This window comes from Marmota monax, unplaced genomic scaffold, assembly GCF_021218885.2.
Source record: "Marmota monax isolate L192 unplaced genomic scaffold, Marmota_monax_Labrador192_F-V1.1 WCK01_AAM20220418_F8-fsc00397, whole genome shotgun sequence".
NCBI lineage: Eukaryota > Metazoa > Chordata > Mammalia > Rodentia > Sciuridae > Marmota > Marmota monax.
Window position 1 is genome coordinate 209,115 of NW_026692162.1, and position 21,678 is coordinate 230,792.

Here is a 21,678-nt window from a genome sequence, read left to right on the forward strand (position 1 = left end):
CAACACCTGGGATTATGATATCAGATGGTTCCCCACCCTAACAGGTGAGGGCCCCAGGCTGGGAGCCGATAGAGCAGACAGGAGGCAGGTTCCCGGCCCTGTTGTGCTGCGAGCCCAGGCTAGCTGCTGCTGCCCCCTCAGGCCACCTCCATCCCCAGTGCCCCTCTCTTTGTGTCGGGTGCTGTCCTAATATAGTTGTGCGTGGCTTCGTGAAGGGGATACTTTCTGAGAAATGCATTAGATTTCACTGCGTCAACGTCATAGAGCAGCATGTTCACACAAAATAAGGCAGCTGTGAAATCACCAGGCCACGTATACAGGCGGCTATGGTTGACCAAAATGTTGTTATATGGTGCGTGACTACTGCCCAGCAATAGATGTGATTAGAGCCCTCCCTCCTGGTCCCAGGCCACTGGGACCAGCACTACCATGGCTCCCCATTACTGGGCCCAGTGTGGTCAGACTCCTGTCCCCTCCCTCGTCAGCCCAGTGTCTGAGTGCCAAGGAGCCCTTGTGAAAATGCCTTTACTGTCCTGAGTCAAGCTGGGGACTGGAAATGAGGCCCTGACGCTCCCATTAAGGGGCAGGGCTCAGAAGGAACAGCCCTCGCCGCTTCCCCCAGGGAAAGGGGGGGCTTCTCGGAACCTGCAGACCTGGGTTCTGGGCCCAACTCCTCCAGTTCTCAGCTCTGTGGCCTGGGGCAAGTTATTCGCCTTCTCTGAGCCCCACCAAGTCTTGGTGTCCTCCTCTGGACAATGGAGACAACACCCTGTATGGAGTTGTGGCCAGGATTACATAGTGTCAATAAAGTGCCCTCTCAGCACCTGGCATATAGTTGGCATTTAATAAATGCCTCATTAAGCTGCTCTTATTCTCCTGGAGCCAAGCTGTAGGCCAGAACTTCAGCATGTAAAGGCGGGGACCTGACAGAAAAGATCTGGGGTTAATCAGGCATCATGAAACCTGGGCTCAACTTCCTGCCGGCTGTGTGGCCTTGGGCAAGAAACTTAACATCTCTGGGTCTCCATTCGCTAGCCCTGGTCTGGCAAGCAGAGATCTGGGTTCCAGTCTGGGTCTTACCTCTGGCATTTCCTCTCTCAGTTTCTTCAACTGTAAAAAGGAGACCATGTGATTTGTTCCCCTGGGTTGTTGGGGACTGGTAAAGGGATCCTGCTAGAGGCTCACCCCCATGTTCACAGGAAGGTGGGGGTACTCAGCATGTGCTGAAAGAGTGACTTGCTAGAACATCTAGACTCACTTCTGGTTGAAGTCACCCCTCTCCAGCTCAGCCTCACCCCTCTCTGAGGCCGAAGTGCAGCCGCTAGGGAGGCTGGGACTCGTCCCTCCCAGGCGTGATTCTACAGGCCCAGCCTCTGGTATGCAGTTGGAACCCCACAGCAGGTTTTTCCCCCAGATAAATCACGGGCTCAGAGAGGCTGGGGGAAGGGCAGGCAGGTGACCTTCCACCTTGGAGTCAGAACCCACTGAGACCGGAGGGCCCCTCAAAGAGCGTACGCTGCCAACTCAGGGCCAAACCGCTAAGGGGTCAGAGGCAGGACCCACCCATCCCTTGTTCCGAAGAAGTCCAGAATCACAGGACAGCAGGGTGTCAGAGCCGAAGGGACCCTAACAGTCTTCGAGGCCTGTACCCATTTTACAGACAGGATGACTGGAGCCCCAAGAGAAGCCAGGGCTTGTCCCAGGTCCCACAGCCAGGACGAAGCATAGCAGGGGCCTTACCCTGGCTCTCCTGGATCCTGAAACTATCACCCACTAGTCCCACACGAGAGTTTTGGGAAAGGGGATCCAATGGGCGTAGTCCTGATGGAGACTCAGCCACTCCCTGGCAGCCAAGTTGGTATGGGCTGAGTGCCTGCTGTGTCACTTCCCTGCCCTGGGGTCTGCCTGGGTGCTGATGTCAGGCAAGGTAAGAGAGGAGGTGGCAGGCTGGGGCTGTCCTGACTCACCACCAGCAGCCACAGCCCGGAAGAATCCCTGAGAAGGGACCCAGGTAGTGGCTAGTGAAATCCCTGCCCCAGGCCCAGGGGACTGAGAGTATTCTCTGCACTGGTACTAGGTGAGAAGAGAAGGCGGGGGCGAGGGGACAAGAGGTGATTCATAGAGACAGATAAGGCAGGGAGAGCTCCTGCAGGCCGCTGGCGGGCAGGCAAAGCGCCCAGTCAGCATCCACAGCGTCCTGGCCCTGCCCCTGTGAGACTGAGAGGCAGGCAACAAGCAGGGCAGGGGAGATGGGGGATTGCAGGTTGCCTAGATCAGGGGCCCCTCCCAGGCCCCGCCTGTCACTCCGTCCTGCTACTGTTGCCCAGGCACCAGGCACAAGAGTTAGGTCTTGTAGTTTGAGCACGACACAGGCCGGGTCCCCACCCTCCACCCAAGAACTAGCTAGGTGACCTTAGGAAGAAACTAACCAGTCTGGCCTCAGCTTCTACATGTAGGTAATGCTGCCTGAGATTACGAAGCGCCTTCCACTCCATCAGCAGTAGCTATTGTCAACATCCAAGCCCACACAGTTTTGGTCACACATCCAGAACGGATGTGACCGGGGAGCACGAAAGGCCAGAAAGTGGGAGCCCGGATCAAAAAATAGAGTCATCCCTGCCCCCCCCATGCTGTGATGCCCCATTTTTGAGAAATGGGGCTTGGTCTCCCTCCTGTGGGACCATGAGTTCTGCTTATTGTGTGACAGAGGGTTCTGATAGCACAGGGCAATGCCTACCTGTTGGGAGCTGAGGGAAATCACCCATTATAGTGCCTCACAGGAGACTGGGCCTCACACGGGAGGTCAGTGTCTTCTGGGCTGATGACACCCATAACCTCCTAGGAGTTCTGTGGCATGTAAATGAAGCTATAGGACCCACATGGTGGGGGTGGGGATCTCAGCTAGGGACTTAGAGACCCGGGTCAGCAAGGGAAACCCTGAGTGCCCAGCCTGGCCCTGGGCACACCTTATCTGGCCCCATCACTGGGTAGAGCCGTCTATCATTCTGTCTGTGGGAGATCAGAGCCTGTGGCTGTTGCCATGCCACAACTGGGAAGTGCGATCTGCCTCCTTCCTGAGGTTGGGATAGGGATGCACTCAGGGAGATGGCACTGAGGAAGGAAACCCTGGCATCTAGCAGGGCCTCAGTCTCCCATTTTAAAAATGAGGGTAGGGGCTAAGTCAAGGGTTGACAGTAAGTCCTCTGAGTGGGGAGGGCACTAACGTCAGCACCTGCCTACACCTTGGTAGGTGTGGGATGGATTATTCAGCCTGCAGGTCTGCAGGTCCCTTCCTCCGCCCCCCTCCGCCCCCTTCCTCCAACTCCTTCCTCACTCCTATCCACAATAGCCAGAGAGCAGCTTTTGTCCAAACCACCCCATTTTACAAACTAGAAACCTGAAGCCTCAAAGCTGCCTGGTCTGGTCAGCCAATAGGGGCGCGGGGGAGCAGGCAGGCTGGGAGCCAGGTTCCCCGACATGGCTAACTGAGGGCAGCATCTCCACCTTTCTGGAAACTTCAGCCAGGGCCACCTCATCCCCTCCTGACCCACTTCTGGTTTCTTTGCCTAAAACCTCCCTCGGGTGTCCCCATCAGCCAGAATGGTCCCCCAAACTAGCATTCTTATGTTGTGCAATTAGCCGCCACCCCACCCTGGGACTGAAACAGTGAAAGGGTCAGACTCAGGTAAGGACACCTTGTCCCACAAACTGAAGCCACGGCTGGCTTCAGCATCCTTCTCAATATACAGCTCACTAGGCCGGCCTTCTCCACCACACCAGGGTGTGCTCAAAAACCACAAAAGGCGCTCATTAGGAAAAAGCACCCACTGAAGGTCATGGCTGTCCAGCGATTGGCCTGGCTATCTCTGTAAGTGGCATGCATTGCCCCTCAGAATGTGTGTCAGTGTGTCAGCAGGGAATGGCCACCCACAGCCAGGACACTACATAGCCATGCAGGAGTCAAGAAAAGGAAGTCCAAACAAGGCCTGAAAAGTAAAATTCAACCCAGGTGGACAATCCTCAGCTGGACTCTTTACCCACACCCATGCAGGGATCCTGGTCCGAAAAAGTTCTGCCATGACAAAGCTTACAAAATGGCTCAGAGAGGGTGAACCAGAACTCACTCAGTTGCTCAACAGTCAGGAAACAGGCAGATGGGACTGAACATGGATGCCCAGGCCAGCCTGAGATGGCTTATGTTGCTTCTCAGTCTCCTCGCCTAGTCCCCCAACCCCAACAAAAGCCTTCCCCACCAGAGAGCTCCAATTGTGTGTGAGACTCTAGACTCTCAGAAGTGATGTGAATCGTCCTAAGGGAGAGTAGGTGAGAGCCCTACCATTTTTTTTCCCACCACCCCCTACTCCATTGCATTGCCTCCTGGGGAACCCACTCATGAGGCCTGGGGAAACGGGATTACACTCCTCAACAATGCACAAAGGCCCTTGGAGAAGGGGCAGCCCAGTGTCACCTGCCAGAAGATCCAGGCACCCTATTCCTCTGCAAAGAAACTGAGGAATGCCACGAAGGTGCAGGTGAAACCTCCTTCCAGGAGTCAGACAGAAAAACAGCAGAGACCCACTGGGGACCTTGTGGGGTCCCCATGTTGTGCTCCAAGTGAGCATAGGTCAGCAGTCCAGCACTTCTGTAAGAACTCCCACTCAGGGGCCCCCTCACCTTCTGGGCCTGGCTGATCATCTTGCGCACCACCTCTTTGATGTGGGCCTGCCCGTCTATGGGGGGCTGCATATAGACGCTGGCCCTGGTCACTCCGCGGTAGGCGATGGTATCGGGCCAGCCTAGGTCCAGCTGTGGGATGGAGCGGTCGGACTTCTGGGGCCAGTACTCCAGCGAGGGCAGTGGCAGCGGCTCCGCCTCAGTGGGGGTCCCATCTGCCCCACTGGTTTCCTCTCCATCACCCACCCCGTTGACCTGGGGCCCCTGGGAGCGGCTGGAACCCCGAGGATCCTCAGAGCCCGGGTCGTACACCTCGATAGTCTCCAAGATGCGCTTGAGTTCCAGCTCGGAGAGAAAGTCGCGGATGTTCTCCCGCTTTAGCACCTCGTAGAAGGCCTCGGGGCCACGGGCCACCAGGGCCTCCAGTGCCAGCCGCTGCTCCTCGCTATAGAAGAACTCCGGCTTGGATTCGCTGGAGCGCCAGTTCACGTGGCTGTCGTCCAGACACTGCACCTGGGAGAAGGCCATGCTGTCACCTGCTCCAGCACTTCGGCTGGGGGTGGATGGGTGACACCGCTCTTCAAGGTCAGGATCCTAACTCCGGCCCCGGCTGGGGCAAAGCGCGCTCTGGGGCCTCCCAGCGGCTTCAGCTCCTCTGCCCATAAGGATCCTGTGGGAAGAAACTGATGAGCGCAAGGCGCAGGTCAGAGGGCAGGAGGGGCGGGAACCGGCGACAGAGCTGGGGGTGGGGCTGGAGGAAGGAGGTGGGGAAGGGAGAAGCCGGGCTGAGGGTGGGGGGTGCGATGGGAAGCGACGGTGAGGGGCCGTGGGCCGTGGGCCGTGGGCCGCTTCCAGGACCCACTGTGCCTGTGCCTGTGCCTGTGCCTGAAGGGCACAGGGAACAACATCCCAGATTCCCCGAGCTGCCTGAAGTCCCAGGCACCTCCGGAAGAACCCTAGCGCAGCCAGGGAACTTCCAACAAGTTTGCAAGAGTAGGAGGCAAGAAACAGAGCCACCTGGCGCTGCGCTGTGGCTCCCTGCGCTCCCGGAAAGGGAGGGTCTTCGCTCCACGATCGGGGCCGGCAAACCCGAGAGGCCTGCCCGGAGGAGGCCGGGGACTCGGACAAGGGTCCAGGAGTCCCAGGAGCGCGACTAGCCGGAGCCACGACCCGCGATGCCGGGATCGTGGGGGACGCGGCCGGAACTCGCTTACCGGGCGGGCGTGGGCGTGGGCGCTGGCGCAACGCGGAGCTGGCCACAGGAGCCGCGGGCAGAGCGAGGCGCACAGGCGGCGACTGCAGCCCGGGGCTGGGCGGGGGCGGGCCGCTGACTAAGTGCTGCCACGCCCACCCCGCCGCCACCACCTGAGGTCACGTGCGGCCCCGGGGGCGGGGCCGGAAGCTGATTCACACACACACACACACACACACACAAAGATAAAAGTCTTTGACAGGAGTCTTTGAAGGCTGTGCGACCCCCTCTCCTGCGCCACCTCCATCCCCAGGTGCCTGCATTCAGAAAATTTCAGGGGCCAAAGACCAGGAGCTCTCAAAGAGGGACAGTGGTCTCCCTCGGATCACAAAATGGGGACCCCCTCTCCCGCCCCGAGCGCACAGGGTCCGTTGGTGATCCTGGTCCAACACTTAGCTGTGTACAGTCTCGCAGGTGGGACAAGAAGTCCGGGCGGCTCTGTGGCTACCTAGCTGTCCAGTAGTGCAAGTAGAGTTGGGTTCCTGGGCTGGAAGCCTCCAGGCAGGGGTAGGGCACGCGCACACGCACAAACACACACACACTCCAGGGGCTTTCACAAGGCCTGATGTACGCAATTCTTAGTAATGAGCCTACTGACTGCTGGGAGGAGTCCCTGGGGACTTGTCCTGCACCAGGAGCAGTGCCACATCAGAACCTTGGGACAGGGAGGGGTGGAGACGCGCCTGCTGCTGGCTGGAGTCAAACCCACCAGCTCTCTGCTCAGCGTCCCTGGGGCTTGGGACCCTAGTTAAGGGGAAGCCTGGGGACCACATCTGAAGGCAGACTGTCAGGGCGGGACAGCAAAGCCCATTAAACTTGGCCCAACAAACATTTCCGATTCTGTCACCTGCCTCAGCCAGTGTGCCAGGCGCCTGGGTCAGTCCTTCCCTCCCAGCCCCCAGGACTCTGAATAGAGCTGACTTGAGGCCCTAAGGACACTGCTCTTGTGCTCTGCTGAGGGCTGGCCATCACATTGCTCCTCCCCCAAGACCCTCCAGACACCCCCATTGGATCAGGCCTCCTTGCCTTGAAAAGACTTGAGCAGTGACTGCAGTTTTCTTCCACGCCCAGCACCCCTTGGAGTCCCCACCACTGATCCCTCAAGCCTCAAGTTCTGCCCTCCCCTTGAGCATCCACCCCAGTCCCAGTGACTTTACTCTGTCCAAAGGGAGTGGCCCCAGAGGTCAGGCCCCTCACTCTTCCCAGGGACATACACACATACCCACATGCCCCCTAGGTCTAGAGGGGGACAGTGGTCCTAATGGGAAAGCTCTGCCAGGCAAGTCCTGAAGCCCCGTTTATACCCCCTACCACTGTGGATCCCCAGCCTGACCCTCAGTTATCCTCAGTTTCTCCTTTTGATCTTATCAATGCGTGGAGGCCCTGGGGTTCATGAGTGGAGACCTAGCTCTCTCTTGGGGCTGAAAGGCCTCAGGCCCTCAGACTCCTGCTCTGACCTGCCCATCAGGAAGTTGTAAAAACTGAACAGGGAGCTCACATGGACCCTTCCTTTACTTCCCCCATTGTAACAACTTGCCTCAGCATAGTATCTCAGCCAGAAAACCAATATTGATAGAAACCACAGAGCTCCTTCTAATTTCACCAGTCTTACACACACTGTAGTCCATTTGTGTGCATGCATATGCTCAGCCTGTAAGGTGCCAATTTGTGTAACCATCACAGTTAAGATACAGAACTGTCCCATCACCACCAAGACTTCCCTCATTAGAGGCATGTGTCCACCAACCATTGCCATCCCTAACCCCTGACCACCACTAATCTGTTCTCCATCTCTATGGTTTTGTTTTTCAAGAGTGCTGTATAAGTGGGAAATGCAGTATGTATCCTTTGAGGAGTGGGGTTTTGTTTTGTTTTGTTTTGTTTTGTTTTCTTTGCCCCTGGGCATAATTCTCTGGTGATTTATCCAGGGAGTTGTGTGTATTGGTATAGAGGCTTCTTGACTTACTGTGGGGTTAGGTTCTGATAAACCCATGGTAAAGAGGAAACATTGAAAGTTGAATACACCCTGGGCACATCTTGCCTCAGAGCATCACAACTTAGCAGCAGAACACTGCACAGTGCCCACCATTTCCCCTTGTGACCAGCAGGCTGAGTAGGAACCACGGTTGGCAATTGCTGTCCAGTATCACTGGAGAAGATGGGGTCACATATTGCTAGCCCTGGAAAAGTTCGAGATCCAAGATTTGGCAAACAGTTTCTTTAGCACTCATATCAGGTTCTCACCACCACAGTCAAAAACTTTTAAGTCAAATGATAAATTGGAGACCATCTGTAGTTTGCTGTGGGGAGGGGTTGGTTTTGTTTTTTTTTTTTTTTTTTGAGATAGAAGCCAGGGGTGCTTAACCACTGAGCCACATCCCTAGCCCTTTTACTTTTTTATTTTGAGACAGAGTCTTGCTAAGTTGCTGAGACTGGCCTCAAACTTGGGATCCTTCTGCCTCAGCCTCCCCAGTTGCTAGGATTATAAGCATGCACCATTGTGCCCCTCTAGTTTGCTCTTTTTTTATTGCTGACTAGTAGTCCATGTATGCAGGTAGTCCTCTTAAACTTTTTTTAAACTTTTTAAAAAGTCTTATTTTAAATGTCAGGATTTATTTTTACAGCTTTATTGAAGTATAGTGCGTATGTAATTTAATTCACCCATTTACATTATATAGTTGGTGTATTTTGTTATACAAGAAGTTGTAAAAACCATCACCACAATATAATTTTGGAACAACTTTTCATCACTTAAAAAAGAAACTGAGAGGGCTGGGGTTGTAGCTCAGTGGCAGAGTGCTTGCCTAGCCTGTGTGAGGCACTGGGTTCGATTCTCAGCATCACATACAAATAAGTTAAAATAAAGGTCCATCCATGAACAACTAAAAAATATTTTTAAAAAAGAAAGAAACTGAGAGGGCTGGGTGGCTCAGTGGCAGAGTGCTTGCTTCATGCATGTAAGGCACTGGGTTCAATCCTCAGCACCACATAAAAATGAATGAACAAAATAAAGATATTGTGTCCATGTATAACTAAAAAAATATTTAAAAAAAAAAAGAAAAAAACTGAGAGCTGGGTGTAACAGTGTACTCCTATAATTCCAGGAGGCTGAGGCAAGAGGATCATAAGTTGGAGGCCAGTCTCAGCAATTTTGCAAGACCCAGTCTCAAAAAAAAAAAAAAAAAAAAAAGAAAAAAAAGACTGGGGACATAGCTCAGTGATGAAGCACCCATGGATTCAATCCCCAGTATCCAAAGGAAAAAAGAAACTGAGGATCCATCAGCAGTCACACTGCCCATTCTTGTCCTTTTAAACATTTCAGCTGTTGAGGACATAGTAGCTGTTTCTAGTTTTGAATCGTTACAAATAAAGCTACTGTATATAACAGAAGGTCTTATTTCTTGGGGATAAGTGGCCCAGAGTACAATTCCTGGTAGTTGTATAAACAAATTGCTCATCTGTTTTCCAGAGTGGCTGCACCACCTTACATTCCCACCAACGATGCACAAATGATCCAATTCCTCCTCATCCTTGCCAGAGCCTGGTGTTACCACTTTCCCCCCACAGTACTGGATATTGAATTCAGGGACATTCTACCACTCAACTCCCTCCCCAGCCCTTTTTGAGTTTAGTTTGAGACCAGATCTCACTAGGTTGCCAAGGCTGGCCTTGATTCTGCAATCCTCCTGAAGGCTTCTCCTTGGGATCCTTCGGTCCCTGAGTCTCGGAGATGACAGTCTTGGGCCACTATGCCTGGGTCCTGACCCTCTCCCTGCAGTTTGAGTTCGCACTTTCCTAAGGGTTGTTATTGAACTTCTAGGTCTTATTCGCCATCCGCATGCCCTCTGACAAAATGTCTCTTTGTGTCCTTTGCCCATCTTCTAATGGACCATTTCTTTTACTGATGAGGGCTGTTTGGTTTTGTTTACAGAGAAGTTTCGAATTTTAATGAGTTTCCATGTGTCAGTTTTTCCTTTTATGGATCATGCTTTGGTGTCACATCCAAGAACTCAGCCTAGCTTTAGGTCCTGAAGATTTTTCTCCCATTGTTCCAAATTGGATCCTTGTTAACATTATGCATTTAATTCTGTGATAAATTTTGAGCTCGTTTTTTGTAGATGGTATGGAATTTAGGTTACGTCTGGGGAATATAGGTAGCCCCCAAAAAGTTTTCATAGAGCAAGATTTTAGTCTCAGAGACCTTAAATAATCACTCAGGATCACATGACAAGGGGCTGGAAAAGTTGGTCTTGGGTTGGGGTGTGTTTGTCTTTCTCCTGCTGCCTGCTGCCCACCAGTGTCTGGGCTGGCTTCCAGGCCTGAACCAGGCATAAGGAGCACCTTGACACCCACTCAAGGTGGTATGTCCAGTAGCCTCCTTGGAAGAGAATCATGCAGTCAGTCAACAAACACTAGCACAAGTTACCACTTTTTGCCATGTGCTGGGCACTCCTGGGACCCAGGCTTCTTCCAGGATATCCATAATCACGATGTGATACAGAGGCAGGACACACAGAGGTTACAAAGTTATTGGTGCTATGGAGGATGTTGCCCCCAAACCTGGGAAGCCCAGACATCTCTGAATTGACAGGAATTAGTATTGGGCTTATGAAGGAGGGAAAAGTTAACAACAAACACCGTGACCCAGAGGTGTCCAAGAGAGCCTGGGGTGCTCTCCAGAAGTTTGGGTGGAATCGGGTGGGGGCAAGGGTAATGAGGAGGGTAGGAAGCCTTGACTGACACATTGGGAGCCTGGAGATCCCCTGGCTGGGTCCTGGGAGCCACAGATGGTTGGGAGCAGAGAGGGGCACAGGGAGACTGGTGGGTTTAGAAGAGGGGTGCATTAGAAGGGGCAGCGAGAATATGGCCCAGTTTACTCAGTAACTGAGCTGGACTCAGCCTTGGCCGTGGGGAAGAAGGGTGTTGGGGACAAGGAGAGGTGAAATTCCAGGGCTCTGGTGTGGGTCCTGGCAGAGCCGGCTGCCATCGCTAGACCAGAGCCTGGCAGGGAACTCCCAGGCGTGCAGGAGAAAGCCTGCAGGCCCAGCTACCCGACTCTCTGTGGCCCCAGGCTGCTCGCCCCGAGCTAGCATGCCAGGGGACTGTGTTTAAATGGCGACATGCTGCTGCCACGGTCATAAAGCAGTTTGTGTTCAGCACAAACACTTGGTCCAACCTGTAATGCCCAGAGGCGGTACCCATGCCAGGAGCCTGAATTGGGCTGAATAAACTTGGGAAGAATCTCCTGACTCTGGCTTTCTGAGCCATTATGTGGCTATGATGCTTCACCTGTCCCTCCCAGGAGGGCTGGGTACTCCAGTGCCCAAGCCAGCCCGTCCAGGCCCAGAGTCTCTCAGTAGGGGCTCCTATCTGCTCTCTGAATCCTGGACCTTTGTGGCCTCAGTGGCCGGACAAGGGTCTTGGATCTGAGATCGGGCAATTCTGCCCTTTCTGATCCTACAACATTTGTGAGGGTAAAGAAGGTGGGATAGGAAGCTGGATCAAGCCGCGCTTGAACTCCTTCATGACTCTTTCTAGGATCCTTTCTCCCTTTCCTCCTTCCCCCCCACCATTCATTCACTTACTCATTCATTCATTCAACAGTTGTTCATCAACTGTCTCCTCCGGGCCCAGCCCTGGGCTGGGTGATACTGGAACCGGGAGATGATTCAAACCTAGTGTCTGCCCTTGACGAGCTCTAGGTCTGGTGGGGGAGTAGAATATGTAAACAAACACCAGTGATTCAGACCTTGGTCTTAGAAGCCCCAGGGAAGAACCTGCCCCTGCCTGGGGTGCTGGGGGGGGGTTGCTGAGGGGTTGCCAGGGAGGGCCTCAGAGGACAAGACCTTTGCAATGGGCCTCGAAGCAAGAGGTAAACAAGGGTGGTGGTGGGTGTTCAAAAGAGGGTGCTGCCCTGGGAGGCGGATGGCGTCTGCAGAAGCCTGGAGGCGTCCAAGTGCTGGGCGTGTTTGAGAAAATACAAGGCAGGTCAGGGTGGCAGGTGCACAGGTGCTGGGGTGTCGGGACAGAGGTTCTGGGACCTATTTTCAAAGGCCTTGAATGTCATAGAAAGGACTTTTTTTTTTCCCAGAATGTTCTGGGCTCCAAGGGTTGGGGGTCTGAGGGAGGTTCCTGAGAAGTCAGCTGTGTCGTGAGAGCTTTGATCTGGAAAGGAGCCAGGAGACAATGGAGCTGGGGCAGTTGCAGAGGGAAGTGGGCAGGGCTGGCCCCAGAGGTGTGGGAGGGTAAGCCAAGGTGTGGGACTGGTCGGAGAGAGAGGAGAGGGAGGCTGGCCGTGGTGGGACGAGGAAGAAGGAGGACATTCTGAGCCGGAGGTAACCCGGGTGTTGCCAGGGCTAGTATTCAGGAAGCCTGGATATCTGGTCCTGCAGAGCACAGGAGATCCATGACTGCCCAGAGGGGACACACAGAGGGCCACAGCTCTGCAACAACAACTGCCCCAGGAGTCTGAATGCAGGGCCAGGAACTCTGCTCAGCACCTTGCTAGGAATACCTGGATTTAAGGTCCTGTCCAAGTCTCGGGTGAGCCTTAAATTCATGAATTCACCCATGCATTCAACGGCTGGCCACTGTGCACGGTCCCCACCTCACCAGGCTCATCCACCCAAGGAAAGAGACACGAGCCCCAATAAACATGTCCAAGACATCCCACGGGTGACAAGAGATGAGGGAAAGCCATGAGGAGTGAGAGGACCAAAGGGAGAGCAGGATGGTTTTATTTAGATGGAGCAGGGGATTTTTTTTTTAATTTGATCTTTCCCCATATTTTTTTGATAATGCATTAGAGTTGTACATGATGGTGGACCTTGTTGTCACATATTTGTACATGCACACAACATGACAATATAATTCGGCCAATAACATTCCCCAGTATTTCTCTTTCTCCTTCCTCTGCACCACTGAGCTCCCTTTGATTTTTATGGCACACACACACGCACACACACCTTTCTTTTCCTTTTTGGAAGAGGGGACTTCTGAGGACATCTTGGAGTAAGTGAGGGTATCAGTGTTGGGGTGAGGCTTTGGGGAAAATGTGCACAGGCCTCAGTGGGTGTGGGGCTGGGGAGTAGGAGCAGAAGGGGAGGCCTATGGGTCCTGAACCCCGGGGCCAAGGGAGAGAAGATAGATGTGAACCAGAGGGTCAGGTGTTTCTGATGCCAGAGGGTCAGAAGGGCTGATCATGTTGGAGTTGGCACAGCAGCAGGAAGTGGCCTGGCCTGCAGCCTGATCCCCACAGTAGGGGATAGGGGAATGGACAGGCTTTGGCCCTACACCTTACAACAGGAAAGGTCAAGCAGGCAGGCCGTGTGGACTCCTGAACTTTCACCATGGTCCTGCTCGGGTTGGGCTAGCTGCAGAGGAGTGACTTACACGCCCAAGCAAGCGGCTCCAAGCTGACCTCCGAAGTCCCCTCCTCCAGTGTATTGCTGACTGAACACAAAAGCCAGGGTAGCTGGGTGCCAAGGCGTATGCCTGTAATCCTAGTGGCTCAGGAGGCTGAGGCAGAAGGATCGCAGGTTCAAGGCCAGCCTCAGCAACTTAGGCCCTAAGCAATTGAGCAAGATCCTGCCTCAAAATAAAAATTAAAAAAATAGGGGCTAGGGTTGTGGCTCAGCGGTAGACTGCCTGCCTAGCATGTGCGAGGCCCTGCGTTCGATCCTCAGCACCACATAAAAATAAATAAATAAATAGAATAAAGGTAAAAAAAAAATTTTAAATAAATAAAAAAATAAAAAGGGCTGGGCGTGTGACTCAGTGGGTTCAATCCCTAGTATCCCCAGAAAAACCAGGGGCAGCTAAGGAGCTGGGCAGGACCCTGCCACAGGCAAGTCCCCTACCACAGGCCTCTCATTTCCCCCTTTATGGAAAAGACTGGGGGCAGGTGGAGGGGACAGGGAAGACCAGCAGCCCAATAAGCTCTGGAGGCTGGCTGCTCTTGCTGGCATGGCCACAGGCAAGCCCCCTGGCCTGGGGGTGGGGAGTAGGGGTAACTGAAAGAAGGGCAAGGGAGCAAGGATGTCAAGAGCCAGAAGGGTCCCCAATGCCATCCTCTCCCCAGGGCTCATCAAGCAATAAGTAGTCAGGGGTGGTGAACAGAGCAGGTCTGAGCCAAACTGCGACCCTGGCCTGGTCTCTCCCACCCCAGGTGCCCATGTCTGAGAGAAGGGATGGTGTATAGCAGACATGGGCACCGAATGTCTGTGTCTTGCAGATGACGTTGGCTGTGTGGTGCCGTCCGAGTGCCTGCGGGCCTGTGGGGTTGAGATCGGCTGCTCCAACGTCGCCTATCCCAAGCTGGTCATGGAGCTGATGCCCATAGGTGAGGCTGGGTGGGGTTGGGAGGTCTGAGCAGAGCTGGAGTGGGGATGGAACCTCAGGCCCCATGAGGGCGAAGGGCGCTGGGGGGCGGTGGAGGTCACCCTGGATTCAGTGTGACTTTGTGTGACATCGAGTGGGAGGCCCTTCTTCTAGAGAGAAGTAACCATGAACCAAAACGTTGGTACCTGGGTGTCAGGCCTGTCCACGCTTCCCATGGGGTGAACTCACTTCCTCTTCTAGACCCCCTCAGTACCGTTAGTAGCAGCGCCATTTTAAAGATGGAGAAATTCTTGCCAAAGTGGCACACGCCTGTAATCCCAGTGGCTCTGGAGGCTGAGGCAGAAGGATCAAAAGTTCACGAACAGCCTCAGTAATTTAGCGAGGCCCTAAGCAACTTAGGGAAACCCTGTCTCAAAAAAAGAGCCGGGTGTAGCTCATTTAGTTGGTTGGGCACACCTGGGTTCAACCCCAAGTACGACTGAATAAATAACAATAAATTGAGATCCATAGAGGTGCAGTGACCTTGCAAGGTCACATGGCAAGTAGGCCACCAGCCTAGAATTTGAACCTGGTTTATCTTCCCCTAGAGCTAGTCACTCTGACCCATACTGTACTCTCTCTCTCTCTCTTATGTTCTGATAACAAGCTCTTTTACCAACCCATGTAATACTAGTTACTGGCTCCATTTTACACATGGGGAAACTGAGGCACGGAGAGTGGTAAGTGACTTCTTGGAGGTTACAGAGTAACTGAGACACAAACCCAGGTCCTCTGCTTTTTTTTTGCCAAGATTAGAAATTCAGACCCCAGTCCCTCTGTATCTGCAAGCCTAAGCCCCATCCTCTGCCTCCCCCAGGATCCTGCAGGCTCCTGGGTAGAAACATGGGCAGGTCTGGCTGTTTCCACATTTCTCCGGGTGGCAGCAACCCTGCTGGTCCGATGTGGAGTACTGAGTTCCTTGTCACTGGAGGTGTGCAAGCCAAAGCAACTGAGCAATGGCTGTGTGAGGTTCCAGCTGAAGCAAAGAGGAGAGTCAGCTTTCTGAGCAGCCCGAGCCTCTCCTCTGGATGATCAGGTCCTCGGCTCCTGCCTCCAGAGGCTTCCTGGTCTTCCAGTCAGGCCCACCCCTGCTCCTCCCTTCCTCCAGCAGAGTCCAGGCCCAGGGGACAGCAATGCACAGGCCTGGGAACAGATAGTGGCCCTGCTACTTGCTGGCTGAAATATTTAGGGCATGCCACTTGCCTGCTTGGAGACTCCGTGTCCTCATTTGTAAATTGCAGATAATGACATCTACCCACCCCTCAGCTTTGTTGCTGGGATTAAACATAATAACCCAGGGAAGCTGCCCGGCCTAAGACCTGTGGCCACTCTGTGGGTTCCCACCTCTGGGCTTCACCTGCCCCATCCACTCTGGGGAGGGGGACCCACTAAGTCCCTAGTGCAACACCCAACACTCCTCTCTAGTCCTTGAGCTCTCTGAGAAGTCGAATAAGTCCCAAGTTTATCTACCTCCCTGAGCAAGATGTGGAGGGTTGAGAAATGTTTTGGGGAGAAAAACCATAATTTAACTAACTTTCCTATGAGCTCCATCCCAGTCAGTAAACAGAAAGGCTTGTGGGATGTCTGGAGTCACACAGCAAGTCAGATGCATAGTCAAGACCAGACATACCAGGCAGGCTAAATAAATGGCACCCGTAAGGCTGAGCCCTCAGGGGAGGGGTCCCCTGTCAGACCCATCTTTGGGCAAGAGGTAGAACTGCAGGAGTTTTTGGAGACAGACCTGGAGCAAAGCCCTGAGGTGGAGGGGGATGGAAGAGCAGCCTGAAGCCACACAGCAAATGAGTTCACAGTCAAGTGCCTCTTCCCCTATTTAAGACCTTTCTTGAGCCTCTTACTCCCAGAAGCCTTTGCCAGAAGACCTCCCTGGCTTTGCTAGGGAACTTCTTCACCCCTTGCCTGACAATAATAGCATGTCTTTCTCCTGCTTCTGGGAATCTTCCTCTGTTTCCCACAGAGCCAACCAGAGGGGACTCACCATGCCTGCTGGGGCCTGCCACACACACACACACACTCACACACACACACACACACACACACACACAGAGGAAGTGGCAGGAAATTCCAGAGCCTGGGCCACCGTGCATGGGGATGAGGCATGTGCCCTGCCCAGGGTGTGACCTCCCACCCAAGGATTCCCACCCCAAGCCTTCTTCACCACCCCCACCCCGCCCCCAGGTTCTGCCTCTGGCCCCGCTGTGAATCCCTGGGAGACTCTGTTCCCTTCCCTGAGCTTCCATTTCCTCATCTGTCCAACGGGGCTAATGATCTTGCCCCGGGATGAAGTCATGGGTGTGAAAGTGCCTCGTCAGCTCACAGACTGCAGAAATGAGAGGCTGGTAATAACACCCACGGTCGGGGAGTATGCAGTCAGGGCCTGAGTGGCCAGCAAGCTGCGAGCTCAGGCAGTGAGTGCAGAAGTCCTTCTAGCTCAGCATTGGTTGGCCTCCCCCGGGGCCTCCTATTTTGGGGGGGTCTCACGGTGTGGACCCCACAACACCAGCGGGGCATGACCACTTATTTGGCTTTCCTTTGAGCCAGCCTCTCTGGCCCCACTATTCCTCTGCACCCCTCTGGCTCCATTGTTCCTGTCCCTCCAGTGAAGAGAGAGGGTCCTTGGGATGCCAAGGAGTTCCACAGCAAACCCGCCGCAGAACCCAGGGCCCAGGCAGGAGGGCCTCTGAGGACCAGGGCCAGGGCCAGGCGGGGTTCCCAGTGAGTCTCCATCCCCGTGTCCAGGTCTGCGAGGGCTGATGATTGCAGTGATGATGGCCGCCCTCATGTCATCGCTGACCTCCATCTTCAACAGCAGCAGCACTCTCTTCACCATGGACATCTGGAAGCGGCTGCGGCCCTGGGCTAGCGAGCGGGAGCTGCTGATGGTGGGACGGTACGGGTGGTGGGGTGCCAGGGAGTCAGGAGACAGCGGAATCGTGCAGCCACATGACCAGCTCACGAGCCCCCCGCCCCCTCAGAGGAGGACTTTGAGGGATGTGTAGGAGTTTGCCTGGTGGAGGAAAGAGAAGGCTGGGAGGGAGGGGAGAAAAGAGGAGGATATTGTATCCATCCCACCTCCCATGTGGCTCCTCTGTCCAGCCCCTCAGGGTCACGGCTCTCATCCGGGATGCACCTCTCACCCTATCTGCTGGGGTGAACTACCTCCCCAACCATACTAGAGGTCTCTCTGTCTCCCCCAAAATGTGGGCCCCTACCCTTCCTGATGGTTTTTAGCTGCCTCATAGAGGGTCCCTGATCTAGCACTCAGGACGCCCATACTCAAGCCACAGGGGTCCCCCTGGCCTCCATACCCCCGCCCCACTGAGCTCTGACCATTTCCACTAGCCCTGCTCGTCCTCTCCTCCTTCACCTCAACGACTCAGCTTGATTTTTCTAGATTCAGCCCAAGTACCCCCTCCTCCACGGAGCCCACTCTGATATCCCCATCCAAGGAACGAGCCCTCTTCCCATTCCCGCAGATTCTTCCCACAGCACATGGGGTCTTTCTAAGACCAAATGATCTTCCCAAACCTCCTTCCCGTGGGGGCGCTGGGTGTTCTGTGAGGACAGGCTCAGTGTCTGGCCCATCCCCATATCCCCATGCCCAGCTGGGTCCTTGGAAATCCTGTAGGGAGGTACTTGGTCTTGGGTTAGGTGTCTCTAAGGGTGCACGCCTGCCTGTCTGGACCCTCTCCACCCCTCTGGCCCCATTGTTCCTGTCCCTCCAAGCCTGCGAACCCGACCTGCTAGCAGGGGTGGGGGGGCATCCTTCGGGCACTACCCTTGTCAACAGAGCAGCCTCTATCCAGGAGCTCAGGGTGCCTGTCCCTGGGGTGGGATCTTCCCCAGAGCTTCAGGCGGTTGTCCCAGTGATGCAAAACAGATGGGGCTTCTGTCAGAAGGGCCTGCTGGGACCTGTCAGAAGGCGGGCGAGTGTGAGCGCGCTCCTCTGCAGACAGGCGGACTCTCTTCTCCCTGGTGCAGGGTCCTCCGTGTCCCTTCATCCTGGGCACCAGCCCCCTGCCTGCCTCTCCCCCTCTGGGTCCCCTGTTCCTCCTGTGGTTCTTCAGCTGCTATGTGGCCCAGGATGGTCCTGTCCCTGCTGAGCCTGAAGCCAGAGTCCCAACCTGGTCCCTGATTGTGTCGGCTCACTCCCTCCAACCATGCCTTGGCCTTCCTTCCCATCTCTTCCTGCCCCCCTACAGAACCTCCGTTCTTTCCCTGCCCTCCCCTGCCCTCCCCTTCTGTCCCCTTCCTGGGACCCTGTGGCCAGCTGGGCACTGTGGAGGACTCCAAGAGCTCAGCTCCCACCCCCTGCCTTGAAGACCTTCCCTGTGACCGAGGCAGCATCCCCCAGGGAGCGTGATGGAGGGACCCATTCCTCCTGACGATGGGATGGGTAGGGAGAATCCCATGTGGAGCCCAGGAGGGTTTACTAAGGAGAAGTGGGAGAGAGGCATTCTAGCCTCTGGGTTTGGGGGTCCCGCTGGCTGATGCTGGTGGCTGAATCAGAAAGGAAACTCTGGAGGGCAAGAGAAAGGGGAGGGCCCAGGCCCAGCCCGTTGGCTGCAGAGGCCTAGGGCCCTCAGCTGCTGAGCCTTGTGTGAGAGGGTGGGGCGGCCGTGTTAATGGATGTCCGCCTGGGCCTTTGAAGAAGGTAGCACCTGCCGCTACCAGGGTAAGGGTTAATTAGCCTTAATCGAGATGGCACCTCCTTCCTCCACCCTCTCCCTCAGGCTTAGAAGGGGAAAAAAGGAAGTCAGGCAGGTAGGCCAAGAGCCACAGAGAAGGAGCATCCCGGCTGCACACACAGCCCCTGACACCCTGCTGCCCTGCTGGGGAATCCAACAGGTCCCACCACCTCCCACCTTGTGTGCCGACTGGCTCAGGACATAGGGTTGAGGGGTGCTCTGCCAGGAAGGAGCAGGTGGGACGCAGCGCCTCTGCTTGTCTCCTTAGCGGGTCCCACACCCCTTCAAGGCTCTGGGCACGCCCCTCTTGGAAGCCCTCCTGGATTACAGCTTCCGCTGGGTTGCATCCTTGATTGTTTTCTCTGCTGGTCTGAGCACTGGGCCAAAGCCAGGCACGGTTCCCTGCTGAGTCAGGGCTTCTGGTGAGGTGCTGTGCTCCCAAGCGTTTTGTCCAGGGAAGGAATGAAGCCTGGCAGTGAAGGGGTGCTTGGACAAACAGGGAGAGTGGCTGCCACCAGGAAGGGGACAGGTCTCCCACGGGCCAGTCAAAAGGACTTAAGCTTCAAATCTGAGGAGTCCAGGCTCCAGCCCCAGCCCCAGCCCAGGCCGCCTGGCTTCAACTCTTACTTCCTAGGATGGAAATTGTCCTACGGTGGGTGGGGGTCTGTCGCATAGAGCTGCAGGGGGTGAGGAATATGCTGGAAGGCTGGGCTTCTGCAAAGGCCAGGCAGCTGGAGAGAACATGCTGTGTTCAGGAACCACCATGAGGTCAGTCTGGCCCCATGGTGAGGGGAGCAGCTCGTTCCTGCAATCCCCAAATATTTAGTCACGAAAAAAAGAGAAGGGCCTCCTGCCCTCCTGGAGCTTCCAGTCGAGACACAAGGGGTTACCCAGGTTGATGTGCACATGAAGGTGGAACAGGTGCTTTGTGGGAGTCCTCCAGGCACAAGGGAGCCCTAAGGACTGACTCAACAGAGACCCCCCAGGGGAAGGAGGAGGCAGCACTGAGACCCAGGGACTGGACCTACAGGTGCAGGAAGCCCTAGAAGGGTGGGGAACAAACCCTGTTCCTGGTAGAACAGGCCAGCGGCCAGGAGCTGGGCCTCAGGGCACAGATGGAAGAGTCTTAGTGACCAGAGGCAGATGGAGGGGCTAAGGAAGGGTATCCAGAGCCACCTGTTGCTGCCCGCAGGCTGGTCATCGTGGTGCTAATTGGTGTGAGCGTGGCCTGGATTCCCATCCTTCAGGGTTCCAACAGCGGGCAGCTCTTCGTCTACATGCAGTCTGTGACCAGCTCTCTGGCCCCCCCAGTGACTGCAGTCTTCATCCTGGGCATCTTCTGGCCACGTGCCAATGAGCAGGTGGGTGGGAAGGACAGGATGCAGGCCAGCAGGCTCAGCTAGGAGACCTCCCGTCCGCCTGCAGATGGGCTAGAGTCCCTTTAGATCTTTGCCGGCTGCCTGGGGCAGGAGGTGGGGGTTTGGTCTTCCTCCCACAAGCCCTGCCTCCTTCCTCCCCAGGGGGCCTTCTGGGGCCTGATGGCAGGGCTGGTGCTGGGTGCTTTGAGACTGGTGCTAGAATTCCTGAACCCAGTGCCCCCCTGTGGTGACCCCGACACGCGGCCAGCCATCCTCAGCAGCATCCACTACCTGCACTTCGCCATTGCCCTGTTTGTGCTCACGGGTGCTGTCGCGGCAGCCGGAAGCCTACTGACCTCACCCCCGCAGACTGTTCAGGTGAGCCTGCCTTGACCCCTGAGCCCCACAGGTCATCCCTGACCTGACGCCTAACAATTTCTGACTCTGGTCCCACTCGGATCCCTGATCCTCACTGACTCCAGAATTTTCTAGCCTTTGATCCCTACCCCTGGATGGCCCTGACCTCTGTGCCTTTTATGGGGGGTAGGGGGACACTTGGAGGGGGCGTTTAACTACTAAGCACATCCCCAGCCCTTTTTATTTTTTTATTTGAGACAGGGCCTCACTAAGTTGCTGAGGCTGGCTTTGAACTTGCAATCTTCCTGCCCCAGCCTCCTGAGCCACTGCACCCTGCTCCTCTGTGGCCTTTTTGAACTCGACTTTCATCTTTCTGTCTCTGACCCCTGACTGGCGTGGGGCTTGCCCTTGCCCTGCCACACCTCCATCCCTGCTCATTCCTTGCAGATTGAGAATCTTACCTGGTGGACCCTGGCTCGGGATCTGTCCCTGGCAGCCAAAGCAGGTAAATGGGTGACTCTCAGCACCAAAGCGAGAGGCATGGTGCCTGATGAAGCCTGTGTTGCTCACCTGTCCCTCCTGAAACCCCTCCAGGTGACAGCCAACCACACCAGAAACGAACCTTTTGGGCCCGTGTGTGTGGCTTCAACGCCATCCTGCTCATGTGCGTCAACATCTTCTTTTATGCCTATTTTGCCTGATCCTGCCACCCTAGGTAGGAAGGTGGGGGCCCAGAGTCCTCAGGGCCACCCCCTCTCAAAGTGAACACTGACCCCAGAAGGGGACGGACTCCCCTCATGGCTACCCTGTGCATCAGTGCTCAGTGATTCTCTGGGGCTAGCAAAATAGGTGCCCTGAAAAATTAGGGGGATAAAAGAACATGATATTTCAAAAATAGCACCAAAATAGTCATAATTGGAAAGAAAATGAGATTTCTGATGGACATTCTAAT

The 21,678-nt window shown here is 55.0% G+C and overlaps 2 protein-coding genes across 4 annotated transcripts in view; one reads left to right on the forward strand and one right to left on the reverse strand.

The window, feature by feature from the left end:
* Fam83g (family with sequence similarity 83 member G) overlaps positions 1-5,998 on the reverse strand; it is a 31,467-nt gene extending 25,469 nt beyond the window's left edge. The window contains exons 1-2 of one of the 2 annotated variants that reach the window (XM_046420630.1): positions 5,889-5,998; positions 4,675-5,344 (exon numbers count right to left, since the gene is read on the reverse strand). In XM_046420630.1, coding sequence (XP_046276586.1) covers positions 4,675-5,202 — 528 coding nt within the window. In that variant the 5' untranslated portion in view covers positions 5,203-5,344; positions 5,889-5,998. Of the gene's footprint in view, positions 1-4,674; positions 5,345-5,691; positions 5,846-5,888 lie in introns of those variants that run through there. The other variant, XM_058572161.1, reaches the window with a different exon arrangement.
* Slc5a10 (solute carrier family 5 member 10) overlaps positions 1-21,677 on the forward strand; it is a 65,598-nt gene extending 43,921 nt beyond the window's left edge. For both annotated transcript variants that reach the window (XM_046420644.2, XM_046420652.1), the window contains 6 exons: positions 14,160-14,267; positions 17,063-17,213; positions 20,204-20,372; positions 20,532-20,747; positions 21,174-21,231; positions 21,321-21,677. In XM_046420644.2, the coding sequence (XP_046276600.1) occupies positions 14,160-14,267; positions 17,063-17,213; positions 20,204-20,372; positions 20,532-20,747; positions 21,174-21,231; positions 21,321-21,427 (809 nt within the window). In that variant the 3' untranslated portion in view covers positions 21,428-21,677. The remainder of the gene's footprint in view (positions 1-14,159; positions 14,268-17,062; positions 17,214-20,203; positions 20,373-20,531; positions 20,748-21,173; positions 21,232-21,320) is intronic.
* The last annotated feature ends 1 nt before the right edge of the window (position 21,678 follows it).